The 14,380-nt window shown below is 32.8% G+C and overlaps 1 protein-coding gene across 1 annotated transcript; it reads left to right on the plus strand.

The window, feature by feature from the left end:
• Positions 1-9,683: 9,683 nt before the first annotated feature.
• LOC101896546 (uncharacterized) lies at positions 9,684-12,827 on the plus strand. The gene is made up of 5 exons (XM_011296933.3): positions 9,684-9,926; positions 11,549-11,748; positions 11,879-12,059; positions 12,120-12,330; positions 12,400-12,827. The coding sequence occupies exons 1-5, from the start codon at positions 9,743-9,745 to the stop codon at positions 12,515-12,517; spliced, it is 894 nt and encodes a 297-aa protein (XP_011295235.1). The 5' UTR covers positions 9,684-9,742; the 3' UTR covers positions 12,518-12,827.
• Positions 12,828-14,380: the final 1,553 nt, after the last annotated feature.

Raw genomic sequence — 14,380 nt, forward strand, 5'->3', positions numbered from 1 at the left:
CGCCGGAAGATCATTGAGATAGAGAACGAAAAGTAATGGCCCTAAATGGCTTCCCTGGGGAACACCAGAATGGACTAGAATATTTTTTGAAATGGTATTTATGAAAGACACCTTTTGACTACGGTTTTCAAGGTATGTCTAACAATATAGTAGGGAAACCCATTATATCAAGCTTGTGGAGTAATAAACAATGTACGACAGTGTCAAAAGCTTTACTAAAAACGGTTAAAATTACATCAGTTTGAAATTTATTAGCAAAACCATTATGAACATAGCACGTTAATTCAATAAGATTAGTCAAAGTTGACCTACCTCTGATGAACCCGTGTTGACGCGGTGAAAAAATTGGTGCCAAAAAGTGTGTTAACCTACGCGATACCAAAAATTTAAAAAGTTTGGGTATGGCGCTAAACTTAGCAATACCCTATAATTTTCAAAAATGCAACGACAGTTTTATGGAGAGGAATTATATAACCAGATCTCCAAAAATAAGGAAAGTAGCCTAAAGATAAGGAGTAATTAAATAATTTCGTAAGTTGTATGTATAATTCAATTGCACATAATTTAAGAACGTTTGCAGGTAGTCCGTCTGGACCTGGTAACCAAGTTCCAAGGTACATAGCATACACGAAATCGGCCGAAATATATATAAGTAGGAGCTATATCCAAACCTCAACCGATTTGAATATAGTCTGGAAAATTTTTTTTGGTACCAAATTTCGTGCCTCTTTCTGAATTTCATTAAAATCGAACATACATATATATATATATATATATATATATATATATATATATATATATATATATATATATATATATGTATGTTCGATTTATATATACTGATTGAAAATCGTCGGGATGAGAGAACTTAAATAGGATGCCACTGGCTGTTGTTGTCAAACTAAAGCAGCCCTTGAATGTAATTTTCTCGCAAATTTGAGCAGCACGTTCCATAGACAATTCGTATGAGGGTGTCAAAAGAAAGGCATATATATATATATATATATATATATATATATATATATATATATATATATATATAAATATGTATGTATATATATATATATATATATATATATATATAAATGTAAGTTGTGTTAGTTACTACGCTTATAACTTAAGAGCCGCTGGATTAATTTTAACGATTCACACAAATTCGGAGTTGTCTACTCTCCGAAAAGGATAATATCCAAAAAAATCGCGTAAAAATGTGATATATTAACATTTTCATTTTGACTTTTCAAATGTACAATAGTAATGTTTTATTTTGCACGATTTTTTTTCCATTTTGACTTACTTTTTTCTAATGTACATTTGTAGTGTTTTTTTATATTTTATTTTTGAAATCGAATATTTATACCAATTTATTTAATTGACTTGATTTCTTGAGAACTGAAATTGATGGCGGGTTACATGGAAGTGTAGTAGCGAATTATATGGTGGCGAAACGGAATAGATGATATCGAAATAATTTAACGCGGTCACACCAAAGTCAAAAGATAATTACTTTTTCTAAATCGCTGAAAAATCATGAAAAAGAGATCTCATTGCAAAAATCAAAAAAACATTTTCAATGGAATCGAATTTTAAAGTAATAGTACATTCTATTGACAAACTTTGTAAGGGTCTTTAAATATTTGCTGTAAAAAATCAGCGAAAAAGTTGAAGACTTTTTCAATTTGTTATTCTTTTTTTTTTTTTCAATTTTTTTTTCAATTTGTATTATCATATTGAATTCAGTGGATTTTTTGTGAACAAAATAAAGAATAATTTTTCACTAAAAAAATTAAATAAGTGCGAAATAGGATGTTAACTGACATCTACCTTTCAACTCCAGGGCCTACATCGTGGGTTAGCTGAAAGATGCGAACACATTTAAACAACAAAAATGACCGAAAAAGCTTAATGGGGCTCATTTCAAAGCGTGACAATGATCCGTCCAATGAGAGCTCAAAATGCAAAATTCTTTGGGAGAATAATAAGTAATATACCAATATTGAAACAAAAGGTGCAAAATAGTAGAGCGAATGGGACTTTTAGTAAGAAAAGGTTTTATATCCTTCCAGAAATTCTTCCCAAACATTCAAAATACCTAAAATCACTTTTGCAGGTCTTTATATCGATCATAACTCATGGATAAGGGAACAACCCGATTTCATATTTATATAACCATCTATGATTTAAGTTATTTTTGGGGTCTTGGCCGGCCACTTTTTTCATTTTTTGGCCCTTATTTGACATTTTTGTTTCTAAGGGGGTAGATAACCTCTTCGCATAAAATTTGAAATTTTCAGAGTAGGGCCCATATTGGTATTGACCAAATTCATCAATTGATTTGGCTAAAAAATTTTATTTATGCCACCCTGGGGTAGGGAACCATCATACAGATAATTGCCACATAGGAATTTATTTAAGTAAAGTCCCCACATTGGAGTATCCCCAAGTCCACTTCCACATCTAATGTGTGGTCAGAAAAGAAAATTTTGTATTCTATTGAATTTTTAACCCCCAAGAGAATATTGGTTGGGAACGTAGATTTGGGATGTGCATCCATATGAAATAAATTGTGGAAACATGAAGAAATTACAAATATAAGAAAGTAGCACGGGACCGAATATTTGTTTAATCATCATTGAATTATCCTATGATGAAAATATGGACTTTAAGGGGTCTCCAACTTACAATTTAAATGGCAAATAAAATTAATTCCCATCTTATCATTCTGCCCTCAATTATGAGGTGGATAAAACTATTTTTACTTATTTAAATCACGCGAAATGCTATGACATGCTATATTGTTCTGCTATATTTTTGATTTGGCCTCTATTTGTCATCTTGGATTATAAGGGGTAGAAGAAAGTTTTCAATGTAGGTCGATGTTTCGGAGTAGTGCCCATATAAAGAAGGTACCTCCTAATTTAACCACATTTCAAAGAATTTGGCTAATAATGCGTATTAGGGGGGTGAAAATCTTACACTAAAATTTCAACATATCTACAAATTTTAGAATTTTTATCCATGTTATAATACCCTCTCAAGTCCACCTTTTGGCGGACAAACAGACTGACATGGTTAGGGGGACTTATGAGGACTCTAATGCACAATCTAAGTTGCTAATGGGTTTAAAAAAATAATTAACTTTGGCTATTCTTAAATCATTCAGCCCTCAAAATACAGCAAATTCCAAATTACTGCTCATTTGACTGGAAGATTTTGCTACGATTTTTACCATATTAAAAATTAATTTGATCCCTTATATGGCGATAAGATTGATATATACTTTTTAATAGATTTGTATAGCACATCCACACAGTTGAAGCCCACGGTTTAAATATTGAAGCCCACTGGTTAAAAATGGGTACAGGTATTTTAAAACACTTTAAATCGACCTGTACGTGAACACTTATATCAGTCATATCTGTGAATAATTATGCTTGGGAATATATGCATAATAGACAAAAACTACGGGCCGGCAACGCGGACCGGGCCAGCTAGTATATATATATATCCAAGTCTGAACCGATTTCAATATAATTAGGCAAACAAATTTTTTGGACAAATTCCATTACACATTCCAAATTTCATTGAGATTAGAGGTAAACAGCGTGTTTAATGCATCAAAATATGAAATCGACCAAAGATATATATGGGAACTATATCCAAATCTGAACCGATTTCAATATAATGAAAAATTAAATAATAAATGATTTTTGTTCCGAATTCCGTAACGCATTCCAATTTTGTAGATTGTATCTGTAATCGATCAATAGATATGTGCATACAAAATCTAAATTTTTGCGAGGTACCTCTGAATGTCCGATTCAAGTGGAATTTCAAAAATTTTTTGTAGCCTATGTTACTTTCAGGCGATGTTCTAATATGCTTGGAAATTTTCAGGAATATGAGATCAGCGGTTTTCGAGTCCATAAATTACAAACAAACATACAAACATTTTCCTCGTTTATAGGTTAAAAAGTAGGCGTTGTCAGTTTCTCAGCCATCCGAGTAAGTACTTAGGGTTGGAGGGAAAGCCAACAGTATCGCGTGTAATAATTTTCAAACCGATATCTTTATTATTTTGGCAAATATAAAAATTTTAGACAAATCGAAATAGTGGGCGTAAAATTGGCCGTGATCAATATTTTTTTCTTTAAAAACCTAACTCAGGTTATGATGAACGTTTGTACAAAAAATTATGCAAATAGGTCCAGGCGTTCTCAGCTGATTCCATTACCAACGAACAACAATTGATTTTTATATACATAGATTGGTAATGGAATCAGTTGAAAACGACTGGACCGATTGAAGATTGATTGAACGAAGATATCGATTTGAAATTTATTACACGAGATGCTGTTGACTTTCCCTCCAACAATAGGGATTTATTTGGGGGCTGAGGAACTGACCAAGCATACTTCTAATATATATATAAATGAATTGTTGTTCGTTGGTAATGGAATCAGTTGAGAACGGCTGAACCGAATTGAAAATATAGTATGAAAAGGATTCATGTGCTCGGAAAATTCTCCCGAACACTTAAAAGTAACCTTAAATCATAGGTAACGTTATACGGGCACTATGCGCTATCGTCAGTAATTACACTGCGCCGCAGATAACCTTGGGGTTATGAAATTATTCGGTTGGTAAACAAAAATCCCAAAAGAGGGGTTCCCGGAGCCAACTTTTTTAGAGTCCGTTTTATATAGCTTAACCATACACAAAGGACCGCAAATAATTGCCCTATATTCCGCAAAAGTTACGATAAAGTTTAAAATTTGATACAGTCGTAGGGGTTACATGAGGAATCATTTGTACAAAATTTGTTTCAGGTTGGTCTACATTGTGATATAGCCCCCCTCAAATGATATAGCCCCTTTCAAATTCCTCAAATGTTGGTAATTTGAGATTTTAAAAATAAGAACAAATTCTTTCAAATAATTATAAGTATAGGACCATGCTTCATTTACTCCCTAAAAGACCTCTTCGCGGAAATTTTTCAATGTCAATGTTTCGGAGTAGCGCGCATGTAAAAGTACCTCCTGTTTTTACCTATTCCGAGGGTTTTGATTATATTTTAGAATCGATTTCACTTAATATTTGTGTTTAGGCTACTTTGGGGGTAGAGAACCATCTTACATGGGCCTATTATAAACAGTTAATACTTATACTTTTTAATATATATGCTATATTATTTAGGTTTTTAACTCTCAAACTAAAACTCTTACTGAAAAATAGGATCAAGTTATCATTTAAAAATTGTGCTACTTATGTGAGCACGATTTGTGAATTATTATGATAACGCGGACTGGGCCAACTAGTATATATCAACCAATTGTTGTGTTGTTGTTCGTTGGCAATTGAATCAGTTGAGAATGGCTGGGACGATTGGGATATTTTTTTTTAATGTTCGTTCTACCACGAGTAAGGTTTTTATGCAAAGAAAAAGTGACCCAATTTTACGTCCATTTTTCGATTTACCTAAAATCCTAATATTTGCCAAATAATGAAGATATCTGTTCCACAGTTACTATACAACGTAATCTTGACTCTCCTTTTAAGACTAGGTATCTGTATTGGTCAGAGGATCTATATGTGAAAAAATTTAAAAAAGTAAAGTAAAACTTTAGTTGAGGATGACTGGGCCGATTTAACTCATATTTTCTTTGTATTTACACTGGAAACGTTTTCAAGAAAGAAAATTTTGAGAAAATTTTCTAGAAAAATTGCAAAACTGAAATTAACTGTTCTATTTGAATATGGAATTTTCTGTAGAATTGTTTCAGAATGCCTTTTGGAATTGAAAATTCTTATTGAAAAAAACGAGAAATGTTGCATATTTTCTTTACATGCCGTTATATGGTTGCCATACCAAAATTTTCAATTTTGATTAAAAAATACTTCTCGAAACATCAAAAAATGTAAAAGCTCAACGTGCTCTTAATCTGTTATTGCCGGTATTGATTTCACAATACTCAAAACATTAAATGTCAAATTACAGATCATTCGGTAGAAATTGTAACATAATTTAATTGACAAAAATTTCTACTTTTTAACATAATTTATGGGGTCCCTAACTTTTATAAACCGATGATACCTTATTTATGATAATTAAATTAAAGTCATATTTCCAGGATTTCTATTTAGCAATTTCTATCGATCCTTAGGTCGGAAACTCCAAAAAATTGACTAGATATGGAAATAATCCATCCAATGCAAAATTCATTGGGACTGCAATCAGTGAACTGCCGAATATGAAGAGGCTATGTAAAATGCGTACTATACAAAATGGTGGAGCGAATTAAAAATTTAGTAAGAAAAGGATTCATATCATCGGAAAATTCTTGCGAACCCTTAAACGAACCCGTAACCTTAACTCATAGGTAACGTCATACGGGGACTATGTGCTATCGTCAGTAATTACACTGCGCCCTAGACCATCATGAGGTTGCGACATTTTTCGGTTGGTAGATAAAAGTCCCAAAAGTGGAGGTTCCCGGATCAAACTTGTTTAGGGTCCATTTTATGTATCTTAAACATACACAAAGGACATCAAATATTTTCCTCTATACTCCGCAAAAGTTAAGATAGAGTTTTAAATTGATGCAGTTCTATGGGTTACATAAAGAATCATTTGTACAAAATATGTTTCAGGTTGGACTGTATTGTGATATAGCCCCTTTTTATACCCTCCACCATACTATGGAGGGTATATTAATTTTGTCATTCCGTTTGTAACTCCTCGAAATATTCATGTCAGACCCAACAAAGTATATATATTCTTGATCAGCGTAAAATTCTAAGACGATTTAGCCATGTCCGTCTGTCTGTCTGTGTGTCTGTCTGTCTGTCTGTCTGTCCGTCTGTCTGTCTGTCTGTCTGTCTGTTGTAATCACGCTATCTTTCGAACAAATTGAGATAGAAGGCTAAAATTTTGCACACATGTATTTTTTCCCAGTAGGCAGGTTAAGTTCGTAAATGGGCCATGTAGGTCCAAGTTATCATATAGCCCCCATATAACGGTACCTCCCGATATTCGGTATTTTGATGATTTTAGCGACATTATTCACCGGAATTATTTCAAATTTGGCATTTGAAGTTTGTAATGGATGCTACAGGCTAAGACAGAAAATTATCTGTGCAGGTCCACGTCTTCCTGTAGCCCCCATATAACGGTACCCCCCGATATTCGGTTTTTTGATGATTTTAGCGACATTGTTTACCGAAATCGTTTCAAATTTGGTATTTGAAGTTCGTAATGGATACTACATCCTAAATCAAAAAATGAGCCATGTAGGTCCACGTCTTCATATAGCCCCCATATAACGGTACCCCCCGATATTCGGTATTTTAATGATTTTAGCGACATTATTTACAGGGATTGTTTCAAATTTCGTATGTGAAGTTCGTAATGGATACTTCAGCCCATGCCAGAAAATTGTCTGTGCAGGTCCACGTCTTCGTATAGCCCCCATATAACGGTACCCCCCATATTCGGTATTTTGACGATTTTAGCTACATTATAAACAGATTTTTCTTCAAGTTTCGCATTTAAATATTGTAATAATTTATGACAAAAGTTGCCTATGCAGGCCCACGTCGTCGTATAAGCATTCGGTATTTTTAAGATTTTAACAGAATTTTTAACGGTTTTTTTTTTTTTTTGGAAATTGCCAAATTTGTACCAAATGGTGGAGGGTATTAAAAGTTCGGCCCGGCCGAACTTACAGCTTTTTTACCTGTTAACTTTACCTTTTTTATACCCTCCACCATACTATGGAGGGTATATTAATTTTGTCATTCCGTTTGTAACTCCTCGAAATATTCATGTCAGACCCAACAAAGTATATATATTTTTGATCAGCGTAAAATTCTAAGACGATTTAGCTATGTCCGTCTGTCTGTCTGTGTGTCTGTCTGTCTGTCTGTCTGTCTGTTGTAATCACGCTATCTTTCGAACAAATTGAGATAGAAGGCTAAAATTTTGCACACATGTATATTTTCCCAGTAGGCAGGTTAAGTTCGTAAATGGGCCATGTAGGTCCAAGTTATTATATAGCCCCCATATAACGGTACCTCCCGATATTCGGTATTTTGATGATTTTAGCGACATTATTCACCGGAATTATTTCAATTTTGGTATTTGAAGTTCGTAATGGATACTACAGCTTAAGACAGAAAATTATCTGTGCAGGTCCACGTCTTCATATAGCCCCCACATAACGGTACCCCCGATATTCGGTATTTTGATGATTTTAGCGACATTGTTTATCGGAATCGTTTCAAATTTGGTATTTGAAGTTCGTAATGGATACTTCATCTAAAGACAAAAAATGAGCCATGTAGGTCCACGTCTTCATATAGCCCCCATATAACAGTACGCCCCGATATTCGGTATTTTAATGATTTTAGCGACATTATTTACAGGGATTGTTTCAAATTTCGCATGTGAAGTTCGTAATGGATACTTCAGCCCATGCCAGAAAATTGTCTGTGCAGGTCCACGTCTTCGTATAGCCCCCATATAACGGTACCCCCCATATTCGGTATTTTGACGATTTTAGCTACATTATAAACAGATTTTTCTTCAAGTTTCGCATTTAAATATTGTAATAATTTATGACAAAAGTTGCCTATGCAGGCCCACGTCGTCGTATAAGCATTCGGTATTTTTAAGATTTTAACTGAATTTTTAACGTTTTTTTTTTTTGGAAATTGCCAAATTTGTACCAACTGGTGGAGGGTATTAAAAGTTCGGCCCGGCCGAACTTACAGTTTTTTAACTTGTTAATTCCTAAAATGTTGGTAATTTGAAATTTTAGAAAGAAGAAAACATTCTTTCATATAATTATAAGTATAGGACCAAGCTTTGGTATGACCCTCATATGAAGGCATCCGCTAATTTCAACTATTTCCAGGCTCTTGCTCACATTCTATGTCACCTCTTCGCGGAAAATTTTCAATGTCAATGTTTTGGAGTAGCGCCCATATAAAGGTACCCCCTGATTTTACCTATTCCGGGTTTTGATTATATTTTCAAATCGATTTGCCTTAGAATGTGTGTTTAGGCTCCATTGGGGGTGGAGAACCATCTTACATGGGACTATTACAAACAGCTGATGTATACTGTTTAATATATTTGCTATATTCTTTGGGTTTCCAACTCTCAAATTAAAACACCTGGCTGGAAAATAGGATAAGGTTTCTTGAAACACTAAATCGCCCGGATTGAACCTATATTGACATTGCCTGACTATTTTAAAATAACAAAATAATTACGCCATATATTATAAACGCCATAATTTGCTACTTATAAATACGTATGTAATTCCATGTTCAAAAAGTGGGTGTTGTTCTTTGTCAAGAAATTCTTGTTATTTCGCTTCAATTTATGCTTTGATGTCATCTTCGATGTTCGTAGAAGAAAATTTGAGTTTTGTTTTTGTCACATTACGGCTGCTTGATTTTATAGGCAACATAGATAAACGTTTCCCAAATAGGCAATAAAATATCAAGTCCAATGAAAGCATTTCTATGTCACTGTTACGCCATAATACACCAATTAACAAAAGTTTTACGAAGGTGTGTTTCTTTACAAAGCGCAAGTAATTTGTTAATCTCATTAAAAAACGAATGCTGCTTTTGAATCGTTTCAAAGTAATATAAAATGTAGTTTCCGTTTGATGAATTGCTCAGTTATAAATTATCCGCGTTTTTAAACACACGTAGAAAAGCATATAAAAGAATGTCTTACATTGGAAATATATCCGATATAGAATGTGAAAAAAGTGAAAGTAATCGAATTCGTACTTCGAATTTGGTAACTAAGGCTCAAGCTAATAAATTGTCTTCTGAACCAAAATGGACTACCAAAAGAGGTCCTGATTCCGATTCTGAAGTATCGACTACTGACAATTTTTTGACAAAAGGTATAAATACAAAACATTTGTTGCTCCAAAATGTGGTATGTTTAATGTATATGTGTATTTTGGTTTCAATTGGGATGATTTTTTAAGAGTTCCTTTAAACCTTGCAAGATTCGTACCTGCAGCTAACAAATATTCAATCAAATTAATTATATAGTAGCATTAAAATTTGCAATTTTGGAGTTCTCATTTTGCATTTTTAATGAAATAACGTAAATTCCAAAGAAAGGCAAATTTTTGTAATTAAAATAGTTTATCGAATATTTGTTGTTTTGTTTACATTTTTGGAGATATAACTCCGACACTAGCATTGCATATAATAAAAATATCTTGTTTTTGTTGTCTTTGGTATTCGTTGTTACAATTGCATTTTATTTTTTCAATTGTATGGCTTACCCTCTGAAACTATTATTTTTTAAATAAATTTTCATTGTTTACTAAGTATTCAAATTTAGTTGTAGCAAAAATGCGTATTACAACTTATGAATAGACAAAATGTACATGATTTAAAGGAAATTTTGATCTTTTATTAAGTTTGTAAAGATGGGACAAAATGCATATTGTCATTTAGAATATCCATTTGGCAATAGATAGTCGACGACATGACATAAATGCATTGGCAATTATTATTACAGAAATATTTTGTTCTTATATCGCGAAAAACTCGGATCAAAAATCAATTCGAGAGCATTTCTGTGTACTTTTAATCGATCAAATTACAATATAATGCTATATCATGATATGGCGATATGACATATTTTCCGACTACGTACGCCATCTATCTCTCTCATTACATTATATCTATCTGATAAAAATCAGCCCCTATAAGACTATAACATATTGCTATGTAATGTAATATATATGGTAATATGGTGAAACAACATATTTTTCTACTTTTATCGCCATCTATATTATAAAAGCAACAATGAAATGTCTTCTGGGAATACTCATGATAGACCCTACAAAGTATATATATTCTGGATCAGTCGATTTAGCGATGTCCGTCTATATGGCTGTTGTAATCACGCTTTCATTCAAACGAATTGAGATAAAAGGCTAAAATTTTAAACACGTTTGTATTTTGCAAGGAGGCAGTTTATAATGGGCCCTGTCGTCCAATTTTTAGTATAGCTCATATGTAACGGTACCTCCCGATATTCGATATTTTGATGATTTTAGCGACATTCACCAGAATTATTTCAAATTTCGTATTTAAAGATTTTAATATGTTCTACAACCTATGACAAAAAATTACATATGCAAGCTTACGTCCCGGTATACCCCCATAAAACGGTGCCTCCCAGTATTCGGTATTTTGATGATTTTAGCGACATTATTCACCGAAATTGTTTCAACTGTTTTTCTTAAAGTTCGGAATCGGTACTACAGCATACGACAAATTTACGTTCAAAATTACTCATGCATTTCCAAGTATTCTATTATTAGTAACATTAATGTTACTATTAGTAACATTAATGTTACTATTAGTAACATTAATAGTTTTCTGTCAGCGTTATTGAGTATTTTGCATTCGAAATGGTGGATATGTTAATTTATGTTTTTTAGAACTGCGTGTTAGTGAATTGTTCAACAAAGGCCTAATAATTCCATTTTAATATTTTAAGGTGCCTTTCTTTTGACACCCTCATACGAATTGTCTATGGAACGTGCTGCTCAAATTTGCGAGAAAATTACATTCAAGGGCTGCTTTAGTTTGACAAAAACAGCCAGTGGCATCCTATTTAAGTTCTCTCATCCCGACGATTTTCAAGCAGTATACAAGAAGGGCTTTCACAAAGTCACTGGTGCACGATTTTATCGCAAAGTAAGAATAAATATACACAATATACAAATTTGTATTCCATTTTACAATTATTTAGAAATAATAAAATAGCAAAATTAGTGAAGTTTTTGTATCTTAAGTGAGCATTATATGTTATTTTACCTTTCGCCAGATAGCAATACCATGTCGACCACGAAAGACTTTCACCCTATTTGTTCTAGATGTTCCAGAAGATTTGCCAGTGGAAGATATAAGACATGCGTTGTATAAGTTCGATTCCGTTGTCGAAGTAGTTCGTTTGCATTTATATCACCAGACGAGTTCTTCCTTATCTCCAGATAAGAACATTGAAGGTACATAAGGATTCAAATCAAATCTGGAATGCAAAAAATAATATATTTGTCATTTATTAGGAGCTTCACCGCCAACAAAGGGGGAGGGATCTGAGAAAAACGAGCGCACAGAACGCAAAGAATTACCTCCTGCTGTTATTCGCATTACATTAGCATCTATGGATGAATACAATATTCTTGTGCAAAACGGGCTAAATTTTTACGATGCTACATTTTTTCCAACTGAGACTAATATCTCATTAAAGGGCGCAAAAATAGAAAACCGTAGAAGGTATGTATATGATTCAATTTTTTTATGTACATATGTTTATTTTCATTTTAAATATATTAATAACGACAGAATGATGGATGGAAGTGTTTCCGGTCGTGTACGTGAGCTTCTCCCAGTTTTCGATGCCGCTGGCTTTTGTAAATTACCTCCACCGACGCGAAAAGTTATTAAGCCTCCAAGGTCATAAGCCATAACAGACATATTTGTAATGTGACATGCATAACTGGTACTAACCATCCATATATGGAAACCTTATAAGTGTCGTATCGTAATATTGTAGCGAACGGAAAGAAAATTAATTGAGTTGTTTATTTTGTATTTTATTCTTTCAAATTCAAAGCTATTAGTTGACTGAGCTTTTATAAAATAAATAAAAAATAAAACCACGATATTTATCACTAAATGAAAAAAATGCTCATAAAGTATTTTCGCAGTTTACGCATTTTAACATTCTATCTTGTTTTGATTAAAACTAAATAAAAGTAGTTCCAAAACTATTTTTTTTATTATTATTATTATTATTTTTTTTTTTTTTTTTTTTGAATGCCGATTTGCTTTAAATTGTCCCACAATATATTCAGTCCGGCACTGACTACGACCACCGACTTTAGTTTTTGAAAAAATGTTTTTTGTCATAGAAGTTATTTTTAAAATAACTTCTGGGGAGTATATCCCAGACAAAAAACAAGGGAACTGATGAGAATTGGTGGCTCTTTCCGAAACCTAGGTATTCCATGCCTTACCCCCTGGTAAACATTACCATCGTTCTCCACTAATAAAAAAACGTTATTTTTATAAAAACAACAATAAAGGGATTAAGCCTGACCATTTTGCAACAACGAAATAATTTTTCAATAATCATATTATTATACTCCTCTATAAGATCCTAAATTCTAAATTGATTTTGAAGAATATTAATTACTTATTTCGAGTGGCAGGCCTGGTACAAATAATATGTTGGTATTTTTAATTACTTGTGACTGCAAATATGGTTAAGTAAACTCATTTTTTGGCATTGAAGTTTTCGTTGTAATTCATTACTCTAAAAGGAACAGAATTTAATATAAATGAATGAAGTAGGCATTTGTCGAGCTCCTAAGATGATGATCTAGTAAAAACTACCACTACCAAATAATGGAATAAATAAGTAAATAAGAATAAACACACCACACATCCATAAGTTATTGTATTTTATTGGGTTTTTCTTTGATTGCCAACGGCAAATCTCGAAATCACAACTTTTCGAGGTTTTAGTCTACTTTTAATAGTTTTACAAAAGTACTCATTCAAGTATCATCCAAAAATCGACAACTTAAGCACAATTCGTCACATGATCGTGAACAAGAGAATTTAAGGAATTGTGTAAGAATTGTGAAGAATCAGAAACAATGAGTATTCAATAAGAGAATGCGTGAAATGTGTAGGTTGTGCATAACTTGCTGTTCCATTGTCTGACACATATTTAAAACCCGTATATTCCGTATACACGTGTTCACATTAAAGTTGCCTATTATAGGACTCTTTGAGTAACGAACAGTTATATCTGCGAACATGTCTTCAGCCACAGAAACTTTATCATAAGGCAGATAACCAAGCCTAACTATATTGTTCTCAGCAGATGATGATTCCAATACAACAAAAAATTGCCTCACACCATCTTCCATATAAACTCACACCACAACTACGTCTATGAACCCCGTCTGGTCTACATAATTTTCCTCCATTTACTTCAACGACACTACTCAAAACGAAACTTCTCAACCAATATTCGGAAATGGTCTATATACCCAACCGACTCCCTTCACATATATGTCAATTTTATCCAACTTTTTATTGAAGTATGCTTGACAATGATTCAGTGTCAAATTACCATTCGAGATATTCCATTGTTCAGTTTGTATTTCACCATTTTAGCTACACGTAAACACAAAAATATTATATCACAAGTATATAAAAACACCTCATATATAATGATCGTTGTTGTTATTTCTGTTATTGTTATGAATACTTCCTGTATCTAACATACGAATTCTATAACATTTCTTCAACT

The sequence above is a fragment of the Musca domestica genome, unplaced genomic scaffold (genome assembly GCF_030504385.1).
Source record: "Musca domestica strain aabys unplaced genomic scaffold, Musca_domestica.polishedcontigs.V.1.1 13, whole genome shotgun sequence".
In the NCBI taxonomy this organism is placed as follows: domain Eukaryota; kingdom Metazoa; phylum Arthropoda; class Insecta; order Diptera; family Muscidae; genus Musca; species Musca domestica.

What these genes read in the sequence shown, in the direction of transcription:
- LOC101896546 (XM_011296933.3), top strand. Translation starts at nt 9,743, where the DNA reads ATGTCTTACATTGGAAATATATCCGATATAGAATGTGAAAAAAGTGAA. An exon ending in TGACAATTTTTTGACAAAAG is followed by an intron (nt 9,927 to 11,548) that starts GTATAAATACAA and finishes TAATATTTTAAG; the next exon opens with GTGCCTTTCTTTTGACACCC. An exon ending in TCCAGATAAGAACATTGAAG is followed by an intron (nt 12,060 to 12,119) that starts GTACATAAGGAT and finishes GTCATTTATTAG; the next exon opens with GAGCTTCACCGCCAACAAAG.